General features: G+C 39.6%; 1 protein-coding gene and 1 pseudogene across 4 annotated transcripts; one reads left to right on the top strand and one right to left on the bottom strand.

Moving 5' to 3' along the window:
- Positions 345-6,609, bottom strand: LOC109229445. 4 transcript variants are annotated; one of them, XM_019394880.1, is made up of 9 exons: positions 6,325-6,609; positions 6,113-6,163; positions 4,596-4,617; positions 4,342-4,456; positions 3,367-3,399; positions 2,131-2,256; positions 1,711-1,817; positions 1,562-1,633; positions 345-1,201 (listed from the first exon to the last, which is right to left on the bottom strand). In XM_019394880.1, the coding sequence occupies exons 1-9, from the start codon at positions 6,466-6,468 to the stop codon at positions 840-842; spliced, it is 1,032 nt and encodes a 343-aa protein (XP_019250425.1). In that variant the 5' UTR covers positions 6,469-6,609; the 3' UTR covers positions 345-839. The 4 variants fall into 4 exon arrangements, with proteins under 4 accessions (XP_019250425.1, XP_019250427.1, XP_019250426.1 ...); XM_019394882.1 differs by having other exon boundaries at positions 2,131-2,270; positions 6,325-6,606; XM_019394881.1 differs by having other exon boundaries at positions 6,113-6,197; positions 6,325-6,400.
- On the top strand, positions 14,964-15,382 carry LOC109230642 (annotated as a pseudogene).

The raw sequence follows: 24,119 nt of genomic DNA on the forward strand, positions 1-24,119 counted from the left end.
GCATTGCAGAATTCTATTATCGTATTATATTCTTAAAATTGAAATAAACTCTTGTAAGCAGGAGTTAATCTTTTCAGAATGGATGTAACAATATGCTAGATATCAATTTCTTCAGAAAAACACCTTCATATTAGAGAATTTATAAGCAATTTGGATAGGAGCCTCACCAACTTTGCCATAGTAGTTAAATTTAACTTTATTTTTCACATCAAATTTCAACTTAATATACCATTACGCTTATGGTATATTTGGTAGCATTATTACACACAAGTACAAGCTCCTCAATGAGAAGGAAATAGTTGCTGGAGAAAGTGTAGAGTTCATTGCTCAAACGGACACTCAACTATTGAAAATTATATAGTGAAGTCATTTTTATTTTGTAACACAAAAGTCACTTTTCTATACACATATCACACCAAGAGTCCCTTGGCCGGATTTGTCCAAGTTCTGGCTACCAAAAGCTGATGTAGCATTATAAACAGTTCATAACAAAATTTAAAATAAAATCCGACCTGCAACAACCCAATGCTCTTCGTCGAGGGTAGTGTGTCAACGTCTCCCTCTCCTCCAGCTACAGAGTTTGTTGGACAGAAGCGCGCAACGTGATAGTGTGATATTGTGTTTATCATGGCACAAAATGTAAGCTTCAAGACAGTACATATAAAGTGACTTTTGAATAGCAAATGATCACATGAAGCTTTCCTTTCCAGAGAAGCAATCAGATTAGTATTCTGGACTGCACATGGTGGCCGGGATCAAGTTTGCATTATACACACGCCAAACAAAATGATGATCATGTACGAATTCATTCGTATACGTATTCACACTGTGTTGTTCATCTACAAAGGAGAGGCAGTGACAGAACCTCTGCTTGGAGTATTAAACAGTATATGTTCCTCCTCTAATCTTGTTTTGTCTCCGATGACAGAAATCCAATTTTCTGCTATTTTCTCCACTCTTCCGTTTGAAATTTCTGCGATGGTGAAAGCTCGCGATGTGCCTTCGGATTCAGCTGTCAAAGCTGGGGGTCTTACCCGGGGAACAATAGCTCCATTCAAGTATATGGTACTATCATTTCCAACCACTATCATTTTACGATAGCCATTTCCTAAAGCAAGTTGTTTATGCATGTGACCGAAAATGACCAATGGGACCGAATATGGAGCAGCCTCTTTTAATTGGGCCAAGGCCTGCGCTAGATCTGCACAAAATGTAACGATCATATGCTGATGAAACAAAAACATGAAACAACCTGTTTTGAAGTTGAGCAGATTTGATTAATCAAGATTTGGATATACTGCTCTCATCAGGATAAATGGGTTATACCATTGAAGGACTTCATAAACAAAGATATCAATTACTCCTTGTCCCTATTTATGTGGAACAGCTCGGATTTCGATATTCATACTTCTTAATTTTGATCGTGAATTCAGACAAAGTACTATAAAGTCACAATAATTAAAAGGCATACGAAAAACTCGCGGTCAAAGAAAAATTTGTTTTACTCTAGAAATCCGAACACCGCCACAAACATTGCGACTGCGGGAGTAATAATTATTACCTGGATCACCATGGTCGCCGCCTCCAATAAACCAGTCTCTTCCGCAGATGTCATCTATTTTAGCGCCTAGCCCTGCATTGCCCTACTCTTAAAACCTCAAAATTTCCAGCAACAGGTAGAAGTACCTCTACAAAATCAAGCTAATATACCAGTGGGACCATTATGAGCAAGAAATATAATTGAATGATCCTCTGGAGTGCCCATGGCAGCTTGTAAGATTCTCTCAGCGCTCTTATCCATATCATGGACTCCATACCTAAAAAGGTAATTCGATACAGTAAAGTTGCAAGTCACAATCTAAGATAAAACTTGTGAATTAGGCATGTAAATTTGTAAGATTATAAAGAGTCAATGTCTACATCGGAGAGTCACACTTTTACACGCTCAAGTGCAGAATGCATCAGAAACTTCATATTGTAAGTTCCGGAAATTTTAGTTCTATCAAATTAACAGACAATGCTAAACATGTTCAGATACTCGGGCTAAGCAACACTCACCAATTATAGACAAAGTTACAATGTGCATTTAAGAGGAAATAACTAACAAACAAAGAGATTAGGACCACAAACCTGGCTTTCAGAAGCTGTTTCCGAAATAAGGGCCTACCACCACAAGAAAAAGGCCGCCCACCAACAACACTGAGTTTAAGCATAGGGAGATCCATTCGACGGTAACCAACATGCTCATCGCCAAGACTGACCATTACAAGCTGTCAGTACGCCAATAAGATAACTTTCACAATATAGGCCTTTTGTCCTTTTACCATATAAGACAGGCTAAAAAATAGATAGTGTGAAATGTGAGGTCCAGTAAATGAAAAGGTGAAGACAGAAACCCGCTGTTATTAAGGACTTGGGTGTCCAACTCATTTTTCTGCTATTCAGCTCGTCATATCAGCAGATAGCAGTAGATATAGGAAAAGTGAGTGAAAAAATTGTCCTCGAGAATGTGGATATGTACCATTGTTGTATCATGATTCCCTTAGGTTATGACCTGACATAGACTCAATCATAATCTTCTTTCCCCCCTCAATTACAATAATAGGTAAAATTTTATACAGGAAAGTTTAATAGTTGATACCTTAGATACTTGACAAGACAAAATCACCAAAAAATTGAACTATCAAAAACATGCATATGCAGACAGTTGAATTTTAATAGAAATCTTTGCAACATGAGCCAGAGTCTCAGAATCAATCTTTTCACTGGGCAAGGGGTTTGAATCAGCCACCGCTCCTTGTGCCAAGAAAGATTAATGTGGAAAAATTAAGTTTTAGAACTTAGTTCATATTACTTCTGGAAATTAAATTTATAATTTCCCAACTTTAAGTAAAACTTTTGAAGTGCCAGCATTTTGGAGATTTATGCTTGTGGCACCTATTAATACCTACATTTCCCTGCAAAAGGAGATGCCTTCTTTATGTTTATATTGCTATGCTTTCTTTTAACAGCAAATATTCTCCAGATTGTTGCAGATATACACGTGTTCCTGTCGTATGACTTTTTGTTTCCCATAACCTACTTGGTACATGTGCCTGATATAAATAGTGCCAACCACCAGTGGATGTACCGCGAGGACCTTTCTGAATCCTGGCTATTTATTTCTATCTTGCAACCTATTTTATCAAATATCTTCCCATTCTTCAGAGACAGAGGGGTGAGAGATTGTGAGAAACACAAGATGGAAAGTCATACTAGAGTGAGAAACTGACAGTCGTAAACATAGAAAATAAACACATAGCTGTGCTATTTGATATATAGATAAATTAATCGAGAGTAAATTCTTATATAACTCGAAAAACTTACCATTCCAGCTGAAGTTGAACAGCATCTTTTTCCCTACAAATTGGAAGGCACATACTAAGAAAAAAGAACAAGTAGATGACATTAACAATTTAGCAAACAGAACCTGAGAGGTAGAGCATCTCAAACTTAAAAAAAAATACGCCAATGAGACATGCAACTCAGTGCACAGGAAAAAATTGAATATAACAATATCTCGGGTCCTTCTGATATTTCATATTTTCAAGTCATTATGTTGTCTAAATTGTGCTCGAAGTTTCTAGGATAGATATGTTTTTGAGGAGAACGTCCTCTAAATTCATTAATCATTTTCACAGGCTCTACCACCAAAGCCAATGCTAATTTATCCTTCTACCAATTACTATTATTGTACCCCATTCATCATTACCAATCACTACTGTTATGAAGCCATAACAATAATCCGACAATCATCAAACGCCACCATATCTACAAGAGTTTGAATTTCAAAAAATAATGGATATGAATAAGAACATGTGTTTTTCCCGTAAAATGAATCCATCAGGTTTAAACTCAACCATGTGGATGGTCAAAGAACTTTAATAGAATTTTGATTTTGGTTTCAAGAAAATGAATTCAGATATCATGATTGATTAGAACCTTCATAATGATACCAGAATGTAACTCCACATGACAATCTGATACTTAGAAATCCTGGTAGTAATTCTTCAAGCTGCATTGACAAGTTGAGCTTGGCCAGCAAAACAAGGTACGATAAACTATTTTAGGAATAAATCAGGAAGAAAATGAAAAATATCCAATATATACTATGCCTGAACCACATTTGAAGGAGCGAGAAGAAGATAAATCCAATTACAATACTCTACAAAAGCAAAAAAGATCAGGTGTAGCATAAAAAGTAAAGTGTTAGCATATATAAACAGGTATGTGTAAACAAAAACCAGGCTAATCAATTTAGAGGAAATATGTGTAAGTCGGATAAAATGGAATTGGACATGCCTTCCAGAAAATTTTTGAGTATTCCATGCATCATGGTTCCCCAGAATAACAGCTTTAGTCATCTCCAAATCTGCAATGCTTCGGACAAGATCCACGTTTTCATTCCCAAAATCCCCTGAATCAAGGACAATGAAGTGAACTAATAATTTTTCCCATCTCACTTGGCTGGTGAATGAAAATAGTAGTTGAAAGAATACAATAACTATGTCGCATGCATTGTGGATAAATAGGTGGGAGATAACAAGAAAACATGCCTGTGAAGAGCACCAAATCAGGCTGCAATTTCCCATAAAAAATATCATTAGCTGACAGAAGGATACGAAAATACCAAAAGATGTTTAACACAAGAAAAAAGTAAAAAGATTTCTCCACAGAAAGTTCCCATTGTCCCATAAAAAGAAAGAAAAAGTTGGAAAACTAGGGATCCTCCCAGAAGTCTGGTTTCTAGAATTAATTTTGGATAATGAAGCTTGCACTGCACGATCTCTCATGATTATGTCGTATGCCAACACCATTTGTGTGATAAGTAACAGATAATCATTCCATTAAAACTACTCTAAAGGCACAGCTAGAACTTTTAAGCATGCAGTAGCTAATAAGATACCAAAGCAGGTAAGATCATGTATTTTGATGTCGGGAAAGCAGAATGGAGAGGAACTGTTGTTAGGAACTCTGAAGCAACACACAGATCTTGGTTTCTCAAGACCTAAGTGCAATTACGTGTGTTGAATAAGTCATATCCAAAGAATATGCACTGCTCAGAGGAGAAAGTTAGCTTCAATTGCTAAATTATTCATTGGTGAAAGGAATAAAGTATCAAGAAAATTTCCACAACTATGATCAAATTATTTTTGCTATATACGATTTTTTTGTTAGTCATGATAATTTTCGTTTCCTTCCAATTAGTAACCTTAATTGGAGAGCAGAATGGGATAGAGTTAGCCAACAAATCATGCGTTACACACCAACATACAAATATGGTTGAGTTTGGAGAGACAAAGAGCAAGAGGAAAAGAAGATGCAAAAGCAAGACAAGTAAAACTTTATTATTTGTCATTATCCGTCCTCTCGCGCAACATCTACACAGGAAATGTTTTAATGTAGTGGCAAGTTTAGCATGACAAAGAGTCCACGAAACAAGGGTTTACGAAAAGACATCATCACGTCCATACCAAGAATTTTTAATGCATACTACGATACTTGGTGCGACACGTTAACAGTAATAACAATTGGTAGTCAAGAGATTCAAATAAAGGCAAGTTTGGCTTCCTTTAGTTAACCAATTCAATTCAGAGAGCTTTCATTGAGATGATAAACCAAACTCTAGAGCTTCGCTTGTGCACCTTTTTGACAGCTAGTAGAACCAAACTCAATACAAAGTCAGCTCGAAATACTAAAATTTGTTCAACCAATTTCTGTTACTTTGGCTGTATTATTTGTAAACTACAGATATACGCTTTATGCGTTCTAGAAATTAGCATACTCACAATAAGCAATACCTCAACTATCCTAGCACAAAAAGAACTTTTTATCAGAAAACAGAATAAATTACTCCCTCCATCTCAACTTATGTGGTACACATTCTTTTTTAGTCTGTCCCAAAAGGAATGTGCTTCCTTATTTGAAACAATTTAACTTTAAACTTTTCATTTTAACCTTAATGAGATGATTTATTTCCACACAAATATTTAGAGCTTAGTCTAACATTATCGTATATATTGGGACGTAGAGAGAAATTAATTAAATTAAACAAAATAAAGATGCTAAATACCTTCAAGAATTGAAGAGCCTTCCTATCTTCTTCTAGGTTCCAATCATCATGCTTCGCAATTTTCAACATTTCCATAAAAAGGAAACTAAATCAATTCAAATTACAAAAAATAAAAATGAAAGAAAAAGCAACATAATTCAAATTATAAAAATATAAAAAAGAAAAAAAGAAAGTAAGAAATTAAGACTTCAGTAGCAAATGAAAATACTTACGACGTCGCCGACGACGGCGATTCGGGCGGAAGAGGACATCGAGAAGTCACCGCCGGCGAGTTTTGACGGCGTTGGATGAAGGATGGGGCCGGAAATACCACAAAACGGAGTCGGCGCGTGTAGCCACGTGCTGCCGTTGAACATATAGACGTGTTGCCAACAAAATATTTGGGCGCAAAGTGCAATAACTGTTCCAGTTTCCACTTTCTAATTTGCAATTGCTAATAGTCAAATGTAATATTATATTATTTGCCGGATATTTATGCTATCTCCTATCAATACAAGTATGAGATAAATTTACTCGCCGTGATTTAGGTAGACAAAAAGAAATTACTTAAATATTTTTGTCCATATTGAGATTTTAAACTGTGATATATAACTTCATTGATCACTTGCCGACACCCTTGATGTCCAACTTAGACAATTTTTGAATATACATATAAATATAAATGTTGAATTCCTTTAATTTCTTTATGTGTTCACTTTTTTATATTTCTTTAATAAAAAATTTGACTTGCCGCCCTAATCGTGTATTGTTACTAAAATGTTAGTTATGCATTTCACTTCAGTGAGGGAGCAATTGTTATTTGGTTTCTCCGTGAGTTTGGGACAGCAAACTAGCAATATTGCTAAACCTATATATGGAGGCGAAGCCAGAATTTGAATATTATAGGTGTGGAGTTTTAATTATTTTAAGTTACTGGGTTTTAAATCAATAATTAGTACATATTCAATGAACTTCATAAAATAAATATATAATTTGGACTAAATCTACTGGGTTCGACCGAACTCGTAACGGATGGGCTAACACCGTCCCTGCGGCTATATATGTCTTTGTTGCATGGATTAAAGTGGTGTTTTCAAAACTGCTTCAGTGGTCTTGAGAGCTTGATATATTGGGTACTTGTAAGAAACATAAGCTGAAAAGAGTTTCATTGGTGTCACAGCTTGTTTGGATGGTTGTTACATGTTGCCTTGTAATGTATCGTATCGTACTGTATTGTATCCAGAGGCGGATCTACAATCAAAAAAATAGTTCACGTGAACCCGTGGTTATTGGGTTAAAATATAGATATGATGTACATAATTTAGCAAATATAAATATATATATATATATATATATATATATATATATATATATATATATATATATATATATATATATATATATATATTTGATGGAATAGAATCCATGGTCAAAAGAGATGAAGTGGTGCACTGGTTTTAGTCTCTTATTTCCAATAGCCTTAAGGTCAGGGAATCGAATCCCCTACCAATTTTTTTGTTTAATTTTTTTTTAAAGTAATGGTGAACTCATCCTCCAGAAATTCTAGATCCGCCTCTGACTGTATCGTATTGTGTTGTATTATATTGTTTAGTGAATACAACGTTTGGATAGACTATATCGTTTACCGTTGTTTCATGAAGTCATGCATAAACAATACGAAGAATAATGTTGCAACATTACCAAGAAAAAATAGGATACCAAGTAGAATTATTGTATAAAAAAATAGGATAAAGAATATAATATGATTATTTAATAATAAGGAAGGGCAAGATGAGAGAAAAAAGTAACGTAGCAACGCCACCACACCAAATCCGTCGTTTCATAAAGTGATCGTCGTTACGTAACGACGGATTTAACAATACGAGTAATAAAATTTAACTAACAATTAAAACAAACATTATATTTAAAATAACAATACGATATAATAATATGGGTAACAACCATCCAAACAAGCTATAAGTGATTCAGGCATGTTCAGAAGGTGAAAATTATATTAAGTTTTAATAATAAACTGCAAATTTTTTTTAGAAAATTTGTGACGTATAATTCTGTCACAAACTGGTGAAGAACAATTTTGTTACAAAATTATTTTAAGTTCGCTGTCTGAATAGGTGGTGGAATGAAATGCTACTAAAACGCAATTGTAGTCAAAGTCAATTGTCATTTTTAAAATAGCACGTTACTTAACAATGTCAACCACATTTTATTGCCAGCAATTACTGGTAGAAAAGTCCTACTTCTGCAATTATAATCGTTCTATTTCTCTCTCACCAACTCCCCCCACACACACCAAAAAAAAAAAAAAAACACGGAGAAATTCACTCAAATTAATACAAAACATATTTGTACTATTTTAATGAATTTTTCTTATAGCTAATATAATCATGGGCGGATCCACATAGAGAATTTTGGTACTCAAACACTCATTGTCTATGGTATCGAACATATAATAGATAATTTAACATAAAATGGATATATATATTTTGGTGAGTATCCATTACTCAAACAGATTAGTGGGTGCTACTGGTTAGTGGAATCTAAGTGTGCGTTCTGCGTGATCCAGAATTCAATTCTTACGTAATGGGGCATTTGCACTATACCCAGTTTTTAGGTCACCATTTAACTTATATCCGCTTTGCACAAAAAATTGCAAGAGTACCCAATTTTCGGGGTAACTTCAGACATACGGGCCTGAAGTAGCAAAAATTTATGTCTGAAGTTTGAAATTCAAATATTTTTTGCCTAAACTGTAGCCTTATCAAAGCAAAACTTCAGATATTTTTTCCTAAAGTTTGGCCTGACTTACAAAGGCAATCACGCAAATTTCAGTTCATAGTGCAAGGGCAAACTTCAATTCAATTGTGTATGTCTGAAGTTTGAACTTCAGAATTTTTTGCTTGAAGTGTAGCCTTATCAAAGCAAAACTTCAGATATTTTTTCCTGAAGTTTGGCCTGACTTGCAAAGGCAATCAGGCAAACTTCGGTTCATAGCAAGGGGAAACTTCAGTTCAATTGTGTATGTCTGAAGTTTGAACTTGAGAATTTTTAGCCTGAAGTGTGGCCTTATTAAAGCAAAACTTCAAAATATTTTCGCCTGAAGTTTGGCCTAACTTGCAAAGGTAATGGGAAAACATCACTTCATAGTGAAACTTCAGACAAATTAGTCTGAAGTTCTTCAATTTATAATGCAAACTTCAGGACAAAATCATCTGTTACAAACTTCAGGCAACAAATTTCCATATCAGTGATATTGAGAACAAATTGGAAGAAGAAATTATTCTGTTACAAGTAAAACTGTAAAAATAAATTTAATTAAAGTTCAGGATTTTACCTAGCGGCCTTTATGAAATCCCCATTAGACTACCAAGCAGCCAAGGAACCAATTTGTTGCAAATTGTTTTGCTAGTGTTGGTGCTCTCTAATTTTCTCTAATTACTTTATCACTACCTTTATCATTCATCATCGAAGAAGAAGTCTCATGTGTTTGAGATAGAAAAGAAGAAGAGGAGGAAAAGAAAAGGAGAAAGAAAGGAGCGCATAGGTCAGAAGGAAGAAGAGGAGGCGTATGAACTTGTCAAAATTAGGGTATAGGTTAAATAATTTTAAAAATAGGGGTATAGGTTAAATGGGAACGACCAAATAGAGTGCCCCGTGCAATTTTTACTTACGTAATACACTCTTTGACTTTCTTTATCGTCTCTCTTTTACATGGCTTTCCCTTTTGTTCTTAACTTTGCCGTTTTTTTCTTCTTCTTTAATTCACTTAGTTTGTGGCACAAAAGAAAATATATTCAGTTTACCACCACCAAATTTGACGGCCTATATCATGGTTTGGAATCCTCACAATAATGATAATATTTAAGAAAATATGGATATTCATATATTTCGTCATTCAATCTATGTTTTATCGTATCAAATATGAGTGGTTTAAAATTTTTATCCGTGTCATCTAAAACATATTCAATCTGTCTATATCAATTTAACTCCTCCCATCATTTGCCAGCACTAACTAATAGTGAGCACTCATACCTTGAAATGTCGGATCTGCCACTAAATATAATAGTTTGTGTAGAACATAGAGATATATAAACACACACAAAAAAAAAAAAAAAAAAAAAAAACTGAAGGACGGAGCTTAAAAAAGTTAGATTTAAGTTACGTGCATTAACATGTAAATCTTCGTTACAAATTAACTTGATATACAGTAACCTAAAAAGGGAAAGTCTGTATAGAATAAAATTTCTTTAGACAGTCGGCATATATTAATATAAAACCAATCATGTATGTTTCCTAAATTTGTATAATACCAGCCGAAATAGAAGAATTTTGTTCAAAGAGTAGTGCTATAGGACACATTTGTCCATAAATTTTTTCTCATTTTTTTAAGAAAATGTGTTGTCCGTAAAATTTTGCTAAGTTTTTTTTTTTAAGAAAAATTCAAATATAAAATTTTCAAAAACCAAAAAATAGTTTTGACTACTTTTTCAAAATTTTCAAAGAACTTTTTTTCCACTCACAAAATTACAATATTTTTTCAAGTGAAATGCATGTCCAAACACAATTTCAAATTCCAAATACCATTTTTCAACTTAACACCAAATATTACTTTAAAAAAAATACAATTTTTATATCCAAACGCCTACTAAAATTGCCAATCTTATGCCCATCACCCCTATAAATATTCTGTTGCGTTTTTATTAAGGGGGTGTGAATGGGAAATGGAAGAGGCACCTCTTGGATTGCACCTCTTCATCTCACCCTTTCATTGTCTATAAATTTAGAGGCTTGGCCTCATTTTTTAAGACATGGAAAATCTGAAATCTTCTTTCTCTTTTCTACATTGTTGCATTATTTTCTAAATAAACATAAGTGTCATGTGTGATTTGCTCTGTTTGTTGAGTTCGCTGAAGTTCTGTGGTTTGAAGTGCCACTATCACAGAATAGTTATACCGTTCTATCCTGGGATGAATTAATCCGTATACATTGGGCAACAATGAGGGGATTAAATTGTTATTACACTGTATTTGTAAAATAAATTCTGGAAATATAAATGAATATAAACAGTAATGAATATAAACAGAAATGACATAAACCAATTCGAGCCCACTGAATTCACAGTGTTTCCTTAAGAAATTTAATCCCCTCCTAGTACCCAAGGTTATGGATTATTTCCTCCCAGGATAGAACGAATTACACACTGGTGTAGTGGTACTTCAAACCTCAGTGTTTCAGCGAACACAAAGTTCGGTAGCAAATCACACTTACTTTTTGCTTTGTTTTGATGCTAAAAGTATGCAGAAGAAGGAGAGGAAACTCAGAAAATTGTAGTTAAAATTCTGAGCAGAATAGTGTTGTATTTATAGCCAAAGTTGGGTCTCTTCGGAATGGCTGTTTATGCAAAACGCCCACAACATAAATGCCATTACATAAATGGCCATTTACTCAATAATAAAGAGGGAAAATAAAGAGGGAAAATTGAAGAGGGTAGTTACTTTTCTGTTACCAAAACAGAAAAACGGATTGGATTTAATATTAATATTTAATATTAATATTTTGTTATTAAAACAAATATTTAATAACATTTCTGTTAATATTTTACTATTAACAAATAAATTTGGTCCAAAAAGTTAATCAATCAATCGATCATTTGACCAAATCCAAATCCGAATCCGAATCCGAATCCGAATCCGAATCCGAATCCGAATCCGAAGCCGAATCCGAAGCCGAAGCCGAAGCCGAAGCCGAAGCCGAGCCGAGCGACGACGACGACGACGGCGCGAGGCTTGCCTTCTTCTCAACTCTTTAAGAGCTAGAAGAAGAGCAATTGCTTATATACCCATAAAAAACCTCTTCCTCTTCCAATATGGGACAATGCCCATTTGCCAAGGGAGGGGGAACTTAAAATTTCACTCAAAAATTTTATTTCCCTCCATTTCCCATTCACCCTCTTTTAAGTATTTAATATATTAATTAAATACCTTAAAAACCCAACAATCCCCCACATGAATGGGGAATGGCTATATCACGGAAGTATGCATGAAAAACTGTGTGATTCACAAGTAAGGATTAATTGCATCTGGATAAGTAGGTTTCCCTTTGAACTTTCCGTAGTGAACTTATGTCGGATATACTCGATCAATCGGTAGATTTGATATCTTTGAACCGTCGAACTTTAGTGTATACCTAGACAACCACAAGTCATACAACCAACCCTTAACCGTCTTTGGTTCTCATTGTTGTGTTCGTTTCAGCCATGAACACCGCCTGGTTTCATAAGTGCGTAGAGAACTGGCCTTGCTGTGTTCTCCTTGAAGCGGCTAACACTTCACACTTACATAGGTGATTCCTAAACGTGTCATCCCGTAGATACACTATTTGATATACCCTGTATCAAATTTAGAAATCATTAAAAAGCCTTAATGCTTTATCCTTGGTACTGAACATTGTCTCATCACGAGAATGGACCAAAAGTTTAGTTGACAATGTTGAACCGTCATAAATGACTTTGTTTGATCTCCTTGAACCTAGATCTTGGGATCTCCAGTCTTCTAGGTAGAGTTACCGCCACTATGACTTGTTCTCGGCCACAGTCCCATTCCCTTTGATGACTTCTCAACTACCTCTCTAGTTAGGCCTTTTGTAAGTGGATCCGACACATTATCACTTGACTTTACATAGTCAATCGTGATAATTCCTCTAGAGAGTAATTGTCTAACGGTTTTATGTCTTCGTCGTATATGGCGAGACTTACCGTTATACATAACGCTCCCAGCCCTTCCAATTGCCGCTTGACTATCACAATGTATGCANGAGCGGGTTTGCTTCCGGTAGCACCAGCCACTTCTCAGGCTGGAGGAGGAGTTCAGACTCCTGCTACACGTACTCCGGAGCAGGTAGCTCCCCAGGCTCAGGTTCTAGTGGTTCAGCCAGCTGTGGCAGTTCAGCCGGGTATTGTGACTCAGACCGGCGATGGAGCGGCTATGTCCGCAGATGCTTTGTGGAGGCTGGATAGGTTCACCAAGCTCTTCACCACCACATTCAGCGGTGCTTCTTCAGAGGACCCCCAGGATTTCTTATATAGCTGCCATGAGGTTCTTCGGACTCTGGGTATTGTGGAGACCAATGGGGTCGACTTCGCCACCTTTCGTCTATCTGGATCCGCCAAGACTTGGTGGAGGGACTATTGTTTAGCCAGACCAGCAGGGTCGCCATCTCTGGCTGGGGACCAGTTTGCAGAGTTGTTCTTGGAGAAGTTTCTCCCCGTTACTCAGCGAGATGCTCTTCGTAGGCAGTTTGAGCGCCTTCAGCAGGGCTCTATGACAGTCACACAGTATGAGACCCGATTCATTGATCTAGCTCGCCATGCTATTGTTATACTCCCCACCGAGAGAGAGAGGGTGCGGAGGTTTATTGAGGGATTGATTCAGTCGATCCGTCTCCAGATGGCTATGGGAGCCGGGAGTGAGATTTCTTTTCAGGAGGCGGCCAATGCGGCCCGTAGAGTTGAGATGGCTCTTGCACGGGGAGGTGGTCATGGGTCAGATAAGAGGCCCCGTCATGCAGGTAGATTCAGTGGTACCTCGTCTGGAGGTAGAGATTCTTATGGTAGAGGCCATCCTCCGAGGCCCTTTCAGTCAGCTCTCCAGGTCTCTCATGGTACTTCAGGCAGTAGTGGTTCTCAGCCGCATTATTCTAATCAGCAGTCTCTCAGTGCACCACCACCTCCCATCAGTGCACCGCCACTTCAGAGTTTTCGGGGAGGACATTCAGGTCGACAGGGTCAGCAGTCGAGGGCTTGTTACGCTTGTGGTGACCCGAGTCACATCGTCAGATTTTGCCCTCGAGCTTCAGGTAGTTCACAGCAGCAGGGTCCTCGCCCCATGATTCAGGCATCAGGTGATCCACAGGCCGCCCAGCCAGCTAGAGGCGGGGGTAGAGGTCATAGAGGTGGAGGTAGAGATCATACAGGTGGAGCTCAGACCGCCAGAGGTAGAGGCCAGCCAGCAGCTGATCGTCCCTGAGATATGGTTCAGGGAGGTGAGGCCCAGCCCCGGTGTTATGCTCTTCCAGCCAGGCCAGAGGCTGAGTCTTCAGATGCAGTTATTACAGGTACTATTTTGGTCTGTGATAGGGATGCTTCAGTGCTATTTGACCCTGGGTCTACGTATTCGTATGTGTCATCCTATTTTGCACCGTACTTGGTTATGCCTAGTGATGCCTTGGGTGTTCTTGTATATGTATCTACACCGGTGGGTGATTCTATAGTGGTCGACTGAGTTCATCATTCCTGTGTGATAGTGTTTGAGGGTCTTGAGACCCGTGTTGATTTATTACTCTTAGACATGGTAGATTTCGACGTCATATTAGGGATGGATTGGTTGTCCCAGTATCATGCCATCTTGGATTGCCACGCCAAGACCGTGACCTTGCTTTACCAGATTTGCCCCATTTGGAGTGGCGAGGGACCCCAGGTCATGCCACTCGCAGTGTTATCTCATATGTGAAGGCTCGACGCATGGTCGAGAAGGGGTGTTTAGCTTGTCTAGCGTATGTTCGCGATTCCAGCGCAGAGGTCCCTTCTATTGATTCTGTCCCTATTGTTCGGGAGTTCCCCGAGGTTTTCCCATCAGACCTGTCGGGTATGCCGCCCGACAGGGATATCAATTTTTGTATTGATCTGGCTCCCGGCACTCAGCCCATTTCCGTTCCGCTGTATCGCATGGCCCCGCCAGAGTTGAAAGAGTTAAAGGATCAGTTGCAGGATTTGCTTGAGAAGGGTTTCATTAGACCCATCATTTCGCCTTGGGGTGCGCCAGTGTTATTTGTGAAGAAAAAGGATGGTTCGATGAGGATGTGCATTGATTACCGGCAATTGAACAAAGTGACGATAAAGAACAAGTATCCACTGCCGAGGATTGATGATTTGTTCGACCAGCTTCAGGGTGCGAAGGTGTTTTCAAAGATAGACTTGAGATCTGGCTACCATCAGTTGAGGATTAGGGCATCCGATGTCCCTAAGACAGCATTCCGCACTCGGTACGGGCACTATGAGTTCCTGGTCATGTCATTTGGGTTGACCAATGCCCCAGCAGCATTCATGGAGTTGATGAATCCAGTGTTCAGGCCATATTTGGACATGTTCGTGATAGTCTTTATTGATGATATTTGGTGTACTCCCGCAGCCAGGAGGAGCACGAGCAGCACCTTAGGGTGGTTCTTCAGACTCTGAGGGATAGTCAGTTATATGCCAACTTCTCCAAGTATGAGTTCTGGTTGAGCTCGGTTGCATTTCTGGGTCACGTTGCATCAGCAGAGGGTATTCAAGTGGACCCGAAGAAGATTGAGGCAGTCAAGAACTGGCCTCGACCAACATCAGCTACAGAGATTCGGAGTTTCTTGGGGTTAGCAGGCTATTACCGTCGGTTCGTGGAGGGATTTTCATCTATTGCAGCCCCGATGACCAGATTGACCCAAAAGGGTGCCCAGTTCAGATGGTCAGATGAGTGTGAGGCGAGCTTTCAGAAGCTCAAGACAGCTCTAACTTCGGCACCGATATTGGTTTTGCCCACAGGCTCAGGGCCTTATACAGTTTATTGTGATGCTTCCCGTATTGGGCTCGGTGCAGTATTGATGCAGGATGGCAGAGTCATTGCTTATGCTTCGAGGCAGTTGAAGATCCACGAGAAGAATTATCCGGTTCATGATCTAGAGTTGGCAGCCATTGTTCATGCTTTGAAGATTTAGAGGCATTACCTATATGGTGTGACGTGTGAGGTGTACACTGATCACAAGAGTCTTCAGTACTTGTTCAAGCAGAAGGAGTTGAACTTGAGGCAGAGGAGGTGGTTGGAGTTATTGAAAGATTATGATGTTACTATTTTGTATCACCCGGGGAAGGCCAATGTGGTGGCCGATGCATTGAGTAGGAAGTCCGCCAGCATGGGTAGTCTTGCTTATATTCCGGCCAGCCAGAGGCCGCTTGCTTTGGATATTCAGGCCTTGGCCAATCGATTTGTGAGGTTGGATATTTCTGAGCCTAGCAGAGTGTTAGCTTGAACGGTCGCTCGTTCTTCGTTATTGGAGCATATCCGTGATCGGCAGTTTGATGATCCCCATTTGTGTGTCCTGAGAGACACGGTGCAGCGCGGAGGTGCCAAGAAGGTGACCTTAGATGATGATGGTGTTTTGAGATTGCAGGGGCGAGTTTGTCTGCCCAATGTCGATGGGATTCGAGAGTTGATCTTAGCGGAGGCCCATAGTTCTCGGTATTCTATTCACCCGGGCGCCGCGAAGATGTATCAGGATCTGAGGCAGCATTATTGGTGGCGTAGGATGAAGAAGGATATTGTTGCATATGTGGCTCGATGTTTGAACTGTCAGCAGGTTAAGTATGAGCATCAGAGGCCTGGTGGATTGTTTCAGAGGATTAAGCTTCCCGAGTGGAAGTGGGAGAGGATTACCATGGATTTCGTTACTGGACTTCCGTTGACTCGGAAGAAGTTCGATGCGATATGGGTTATTGTTGATAGGCTGACCAAGTCAGCACATTTCATTCCTGTGGCAGTCTCCTATTCATCCGAGAGGTTAGCTGAGATCTATATCCGGGAGATTGTTCGCCTTCATGGTGTGCCGGTATCTATCATTTCGGACCGGGGTACGCAGTTTACCTCGCGTTTCTAGGGTGCAGTTCAGCGAGAGTTGGGCACACGGGTTGAGTTGAGCACATCGTTTCATCCTCAGACGGACGGTCAGTCCGAGCGGACTATTCAGATTTTGGAGGATATGCTCCGAGCCTGTGTCATTGATTTTGGAGGCTCGTAGGACCAGTTTTTGCCCTTAGCAGAGTTCGCCTACAACAACAGCTACCAGTCCAGCATTCAGATGGCTCCATATGAGGCGTTGTATGGTAGGCGATGTCGGTCTCCAGTGGGATGGTTTGAGCCGGGAGAGGCTCGGTTATTGGGTACCAATCTAGTTCAGGAGGCCTTGGATAAGGTCAAGATCATTCATGACAGGCTTCGTTCGGCTCAGTCGCAGCAAAAGAGTTATGCGGATCGTAAGGTTCGGGATGTAGCTTTCATGGTTGGTGAGCGGGTCTTGCTCCGAGTGTCACCTATGAAGGGCGTGATGAGATTCGGGAAGAAGGGCAAGCTTAGCCCCAGGTTCATTGGTCCATTTGAGATTCCCGATCGTGTGGGAGAGGTGGCTTATAGGCTTGCCTTGCCGCCTAGCTTGTCAGCCGTGCATCCAGTGTTTCATGTGTCCATGCTTCGGAGGTATCACGGCGATCCAGCCCACGTGTTAGATTTCAGCACTGTCCAGTTGGACAAGGATCTGTCTTACGAGGAGGAGCCGGTAGCTATTCTAGACCGGCAGGTTCGACAGTTGAGGTCGAAGAGTTTTCCTTCAGTGCGTGTCCAGTGGAGAGGTCAACCTCCTGAGGCATCGACCTGGGAGTCCGAGTCTGATATGCGGAGCCGTTATCCTCATCTATTTCCCGACTCAGGTACTTCTTTCTTTTGTCCGTTCGAGGACGAACGGTTGTTTTAGAGGTGGAGAATGTGACGACCCAAAGGGTCATCACCTATTTTCTCTTTCATTCCGTGCTTCCGAGGCCTTGAAAACCTCATTTTTACTTGCCTCGATTTGCGTGCATAGTCCGGGCGCGTAGCCGGAAAGCTTAAATATGAATTCTGTGTAAAAATCGATGAATTTTGATATTAATATGATTAAAGTTGACTTTGGTCAACATTTTGAGTAAACGGACCCGGACCCGTGATTTGACGGTCCCGAAGGGTCTGTAGAAAAATATGAGACTCGGGCATATGCCCGGAATTCCGAGGTCGAGAGCCCGAGAAATGAGTTTTTCTATGAAATTGTTTTTGAAATTAATATGGAAATTTGAAAAGGAAATTGATTAGAACGTGTTGGTATCGGGCCTGTATTTTAGTTCCGGCGCCCGGTACAAGTCTTATATGTGGTTTAAGCGCTTTCTGTGAAATTTGGTTGAAATCGGACGTCATTTGACGTGTTTCGGACCTAAATATCTAAAAATGAAAGTTTATGAAGTTTGATAAAAAAGTGATGATTTTGAGGTTTGATTCCTCGTTTTTGATGTTAGTTTGGCGATTTGATCGCACGGTTAAGTTCGTAGGATGTCGTTGAGTTAGTGTGTGTGATTGGTTAGGAGCCCCGAGGGCTCGGGAGTGTTTCGGAGGTATTTCGGAGTGGTTTTGGCCTTAGAAAATTGCAGAAGTTTCAGTTCTGATGTTCTGGTATCCAGTTCTATGCGATCGCATAGGTAACATTGCGATCGCATAGAGTAATCCTTCAGGTGCCCCACATTTGTTCTATGCGATTGCATAGATCCATCCGCGATCGCATAAGCTTAGCCAGTTCCTTCAATGCGAACGCAATCCTTATTCCGCGTTCGCGTTTCATTAAGTCCAAACCTGGAATGCACAGTCTTTTCTTCTATGCGTTCGCAGCAGCCTTCCCACGATCGCAATAACCATCTTCCCCTTACCCTATGCGATCGCATAACCTTCTTCGCGATCGCATATGGCATTTTGCCCAGTGATTTTAAATACCCCAAAACAGAACAGTGACGGGATTTAGTCCATATTTCACACGAGTTCTTCTTCTCCACAGCTTTGAGCGAATATTTGAGCACTTCTTCACCAAAGCTTCTTAGCTAAGTAAATTCCCACTCATTTCCTTCATCTTCCTTCATTAATTAATGAGTTTCTAAACCTAAATCATGTAATCTAGGGTTGAAATTGGGGGAAAAGGGTAGAGTTAGGGCTTTTCGATTTTCTTTGATTTGGACCTCGTTTTAGGGTCGAATTTAAAAACAAATTATATATCCGGGCTCGTGGGGGAATGGGTAACATGGAATTGGTTCGAACCTCGTATTTTGACCAAGCGGGCCCGGGGTCGATTTTTGGAATTTTGGGAAGAAAGCTTAGAAATTCATATTTAGGCATTGGGTTTAGCTTGTTTAGCTATTATTAATATTGTAAAGTCATTATTTCATAGATTTGACCGGGTTGGAGCCGAATTCGAGGGGTAAAGCTATACTAGAGGCTTGAGTTGAGTTTGGAGCATTCGAGGTAAGTGTTTGATCTAACTTTGGCTCGAGGGAATAGGATTAGAGTATTAGTTTTGCTAATTGCTAAACGTTGAGTACAGTGTATAGGCATGGTGACGAGTATCTATACACCGGTGTCTAGCATGACCGTGGGTCTTTATTTGTGCTTAATTGGGATTCTGTAGTGACTCTTCCTTGTTAATTGATGTTTTCTATATGATATGAAGAGAATGAGAAGGAAATATGATGTGTAAACTCTTGGGAGCGTTGGCTCGATTTTTGACTTGATTAAAAAGTAAGAAATGAACGTAAGAGAAAGAGATGTGATTATTCCTTGCCGGGACGTGTAAGTTATTGTTGTTACTCCCTTGCTGGGATTTAACTGCTTAGTCGTATTCTCCCTTGCCGGGAAACCACTTATATATTATGAAATGGGATCGTGTGGCACGCCGACCACTTATATATTATGAAATGGGATCATGTGGCAAGCCGACCACTTATATATTATGAAATGGGATCGTGTGGCACGCCGACCACTTATATATTATGAAATGGGATTGTGTGGCACGCCGACCACTTATACAGATTACGAGATCTGATGTAGTTTCGTGTTTACTTCTGATAAGTTGTTTTCATCTGTATTTTCCCTAAGCATGTCCCCTCCCCGCCTTAATTGGTATTTTCTGCTGTTATTTCGTTGCACTTGTATATACATATATATCTGCACAGGTTGTTTTTGTAGGTCCTGTCTAGCCTCGTCACTACTTCGCCGGGGTTAGGCCAGTCACTTACCAGCACATGGGGTCGGTTGTGCTGATGCTACACTCTGTGCATCTTTTTGCACAGATCCAGGAGTAGCTTTTGGGCCTCAGCAGTAGGATTTGATCGGGAGCTGACTTCAGTCCAGGGACTTTCGAGGTAGCCTAGCTGACGTCCGCAGGCTGGAGTCCCTTCTATGTTATTAGTTTGTTTTCCTTGTACCGAGACAAACATTGATGTACTTCTATTTAGACTTGTTTTTAGCACTCTTTAGTAGTTCGTGAGTTAGTGACACCAGATCTGGGTAGAGTTGTATTTAAACTTCCGCATTTGGTTTTCAGTTATCTATGTTTTTAAGACTTCCGCTTTTATTTAAATGTCTCGTTTTATTTATATCGTTGTGATGTTATCAGAAAATATTTTAATACTTGGCTTGCCTAGCTCCGACGGTATGCGCCATCACGACTCCCGATGGTGGGAAATCCGGGTCGTGACACTCCTTCATCATCAGATGCGAATGAGAGTAGTCCTTCTACTTTTAGTGGAAGTGACCAAATGGATCTTGTTCCAAGTGGGAGCGAGATGGTCACAGATCTTGTTCCAAGTGGGAGCAGGATGAATGATCTTGATCCGAGTGGGTGCAACATTGATCCAAATGGGAACAATGATGAATCACAAATAAGACGTGGTTCTCGTAAAAAGATTCCCTGCCGACGATTTGATGTTGAAGGCGGTGAACTATTTATGATGCTCCTACAATAATAAAACGAGCCTAAAAATGTAAAAGAGGCTCTCCATTTATCCTAAGGATAAATGGACAAATGCAATGAAAGATGAATTGGAGTCTATGAGAGTCAACAAAGTTTGGGAACTAGTTGACCTCCCTGAAGGACGCAAAGCAATTGGGAGCAAATGGGTTCTCAAAATTAAGCTCAAGGCTAATGGCACAGATGAGAGATTATGCCCTTTGTTATTAAGGTGGCAAGGATCTGCGATTAGTTGGATACAATGATGCTGATCATGGAGGAGATCTAGATGAGAGGAAGTCTACCTCAGGATATGTTTTCTTACTCAGTGATGGCACCATATCATGGAGCAGTAAGAAACAATCATGTGTATCACTATCTACAATGGAAGCCGAATACGTGGCTCTCGCAACCAACAGCACAAGAAGTTGTTTGGTTGAAAAAGTTCTTGGATCACTTGTTAGATATCACCGAAAATGCTGAACCAGTGTTAGTCTGCTGTGACAGTGAGGCTGCAATATCCTCCACCAAGGACCCAAAGTTTCATTGTAAAACCAAACATATAGATATCAAGTATAACTATGCGAGAGACATGGTTAAACGCAAGGTAGTGAATGTGAAAGTATGTGTCTACAAAGGATATGTTAGCAGATCCATTGACCAAGCCTTTGTCTAGAGATGCATTTGTGAGACACACTAGGTCTCAAGGCTTGCGTAGACTCTGAGATACATTATTTTGTTATTTATTTTCCCGTGTTTACAAACTGATGTTCTTTGATTATCAATAAAGTTGATTTACATACATACATATTTTTATCGTTGAATGTTATGTGCATTCTTTATTTTTTTGTTACATCTCGCATTTTCGTACGCTAAAAGTTTCGTCTTCAGTTAATTGACGCAGACTGGGGGGTGAGATTATCTTGAGGTTAATACATTTACGCTAATTATAACAAGCGAGAAATAAGTGTCATGAAGGATAAAGGGTACACGAATTAAAAAACGCGAGTTTCGTTGAAAGTGGCCAATTTGGGATAAAATACGGGTCGAGCGATACTACCCAATATTTATGGACTAGTACCATACAAGATACCATATGGCCGTGATAATATGATGTATAAAGTATATTAAAAATGAGTAGTATTTTTAAAAAATTTAAGATAATTTTTAATTATGCGGGTAATTAGTCAATTACCGAGTAACGGAACAGTACCCAATTAATTAATAAGTGGATAAAAATTAATAAAATTTACCCTCCAAAAAATGTGGCAGTTGGCCACAATGACTTCTTAGTCATTTAATATGTGGCAACTAAGGACCAAAGTAAAAAGACACCTCATACTTATATCATCCAAAATAGTAGTCATATTACTACAATTAGAAGATTAAGAGATGACTTTCAAAACAAAGTCCATAATGCTGCCATTCTCAAAACAGAACATTGCCATCTTCAATTTCAAATGAAGATTTGATTCTAAATACTCTATTAAACCACGAAAAATCTTGCAAGGTTCCAACGAGAATTTTAGGAATCGTAGCAACGTAAAATTTTGCGGGTATAAAGGAGTACGGTGCAATCTTTTCCAAGAATATTATACGGATTTTTCCCTACTCCAGGTATGTTAAGGCCATCCCTTCTTTCTTTTGGCATGGTCTACATTATGAAGAAGAAATGAGCAAACGCACAGTTTCCATAAATTACTCTATTCATAGAAATACTAGGGGTGTATATATTCTTGATTCCCCATGTGAATTATTATTATCTTCTGTTCATAGGTCTCAGAATAATACGCAGTTGAAAAAGTTTATCCGGAAGGAATATTGAGATTATTACGTATTTTTCATGCATTTTATCCATTTATACATGTGCATTGACCCATGACCAGATGACGTTATATACGCGCATATATGTAAATATATGTATATGGGATATGGGAAAAGGTTACGGCGTTATATACGCACCACCACCTGATTAGTTGGTATATGTTGAAGATGTTGCCCACAGTGGCCGAGATGATATGATGGGATGCCCTCAGTAGCTTGATGATGTTATGTACACCTATACCCATGCATGACACGACATTTATATACACGTGCATAACATTGTAAATGTTTTCAGAATTTACAAAGTTATTCATATTTACAGATGGATTTCTTTATTCAATGTTTCATTTATGCCTTTTACGTACAGATTTTCACGCCTTACATACTCAGTACATTTTTTGTACTGACACCCTATTTCACGGGGCCTGCATTTCATGCCCGCAGGTGCAGGTAGGCAAGCTGACGGTCCCCCTTCTTAGGATCCTTGATCAGCGAGAGTTGGCGTGTTCCACTTGATCCGGAGCTGCTTTTGATCTTGGTACGATATGTTTGTATATATACATGGGTATGACGTGGCTCAGTACCGTCTTTATACCGTTATATTTCTATTAGAGGTCTGTAGACAGTATGTCTAGTTGGATAGTATGTGGCCTTGCCGGCTTCCAGTTTTGAGGTATATAGTTGTCTATAGCAGCCTTGTCGGCTCGCCCTACGTATGTTGCACGTATATGTATGTATGCCTTTTTGGGCAGGTTCCCTTCATGTATATTATTCTCTTAAGTCAGCAGATGTTATTCAGGTTTATATCTTAGACGCATGCTTAGGGGTGTTTGACAGGTAGGACTGGGGCACCCGTCGTGGCCCATCGGTTTGGGTCGTGACAAAAGTGGTATCAGAGCAGTTCTATCCTAGGGTTGTCTACAGAGCGTGTCTAGTAGAGTCTTATTTATGGTTGTGTTGTGCACCACACTTATAAACAGGAGGCTAAAAGACATATAGGATGTTATCCTCTCTTCTTATCTTAGATCGTGCAATATAAGGATTCATGTTCCTAACGACATGTTATATTTTCAGCGATGCCTCCAAAGACTACACCCGCCCAGAAGGGAAAGTCCGTGGCTGGCGAAACTACTAGTCGAGCGCCACGAATTACCAGGGCTCGGGGAGAGTCTCATAGTGAGATTCCTTCTCAGACTGCACATACCCCGCCCTTTCTAAAAGAGCTCCGAGGGGCACCAGCTCCAGCGCCCGCCCCTGTACCTCTAGCTCCTCAGCCAGATGCACCGGGTCAGGAGATGAGAGATGATATTCAGCTATTAACCCGATTAGTAGCCGCGCAGGCTCGGCGTCAGGAAATAGGTATTGGTCATGCAGATAGGTCCATCAGTGCGAGGGTTCGTGACTTATTCACTAGGGCAGATCTAAACGAGGACCCTCAGGTATTTATTGATAGAGTGCAGAGGACGTTAAGGGTAATGAAGGCCACTGCGACTGAGTCAGTTGATCTAGCTTTCTATAGACTTCGAGATGTTGCAGTTAATTGGTACGAGTCTTGGGAATTGTCCAGAGTAGGATGCCCTCAGCGGTA

The sequence above is a fragment of the Nicotiana attenuata genome, chromosome 7, assembly GCF_001879085.1.
Source record: "Nicotiana attenuata strain UT chromosome 7, NIATTr2, whole genome shotgun sequence".
NCBI lineage: Eukaryota > Viridiplantae > Streptophyta > Magnoliopsida > Solanales > Solanaceae > Nicotiana > Nicotiana attenuata.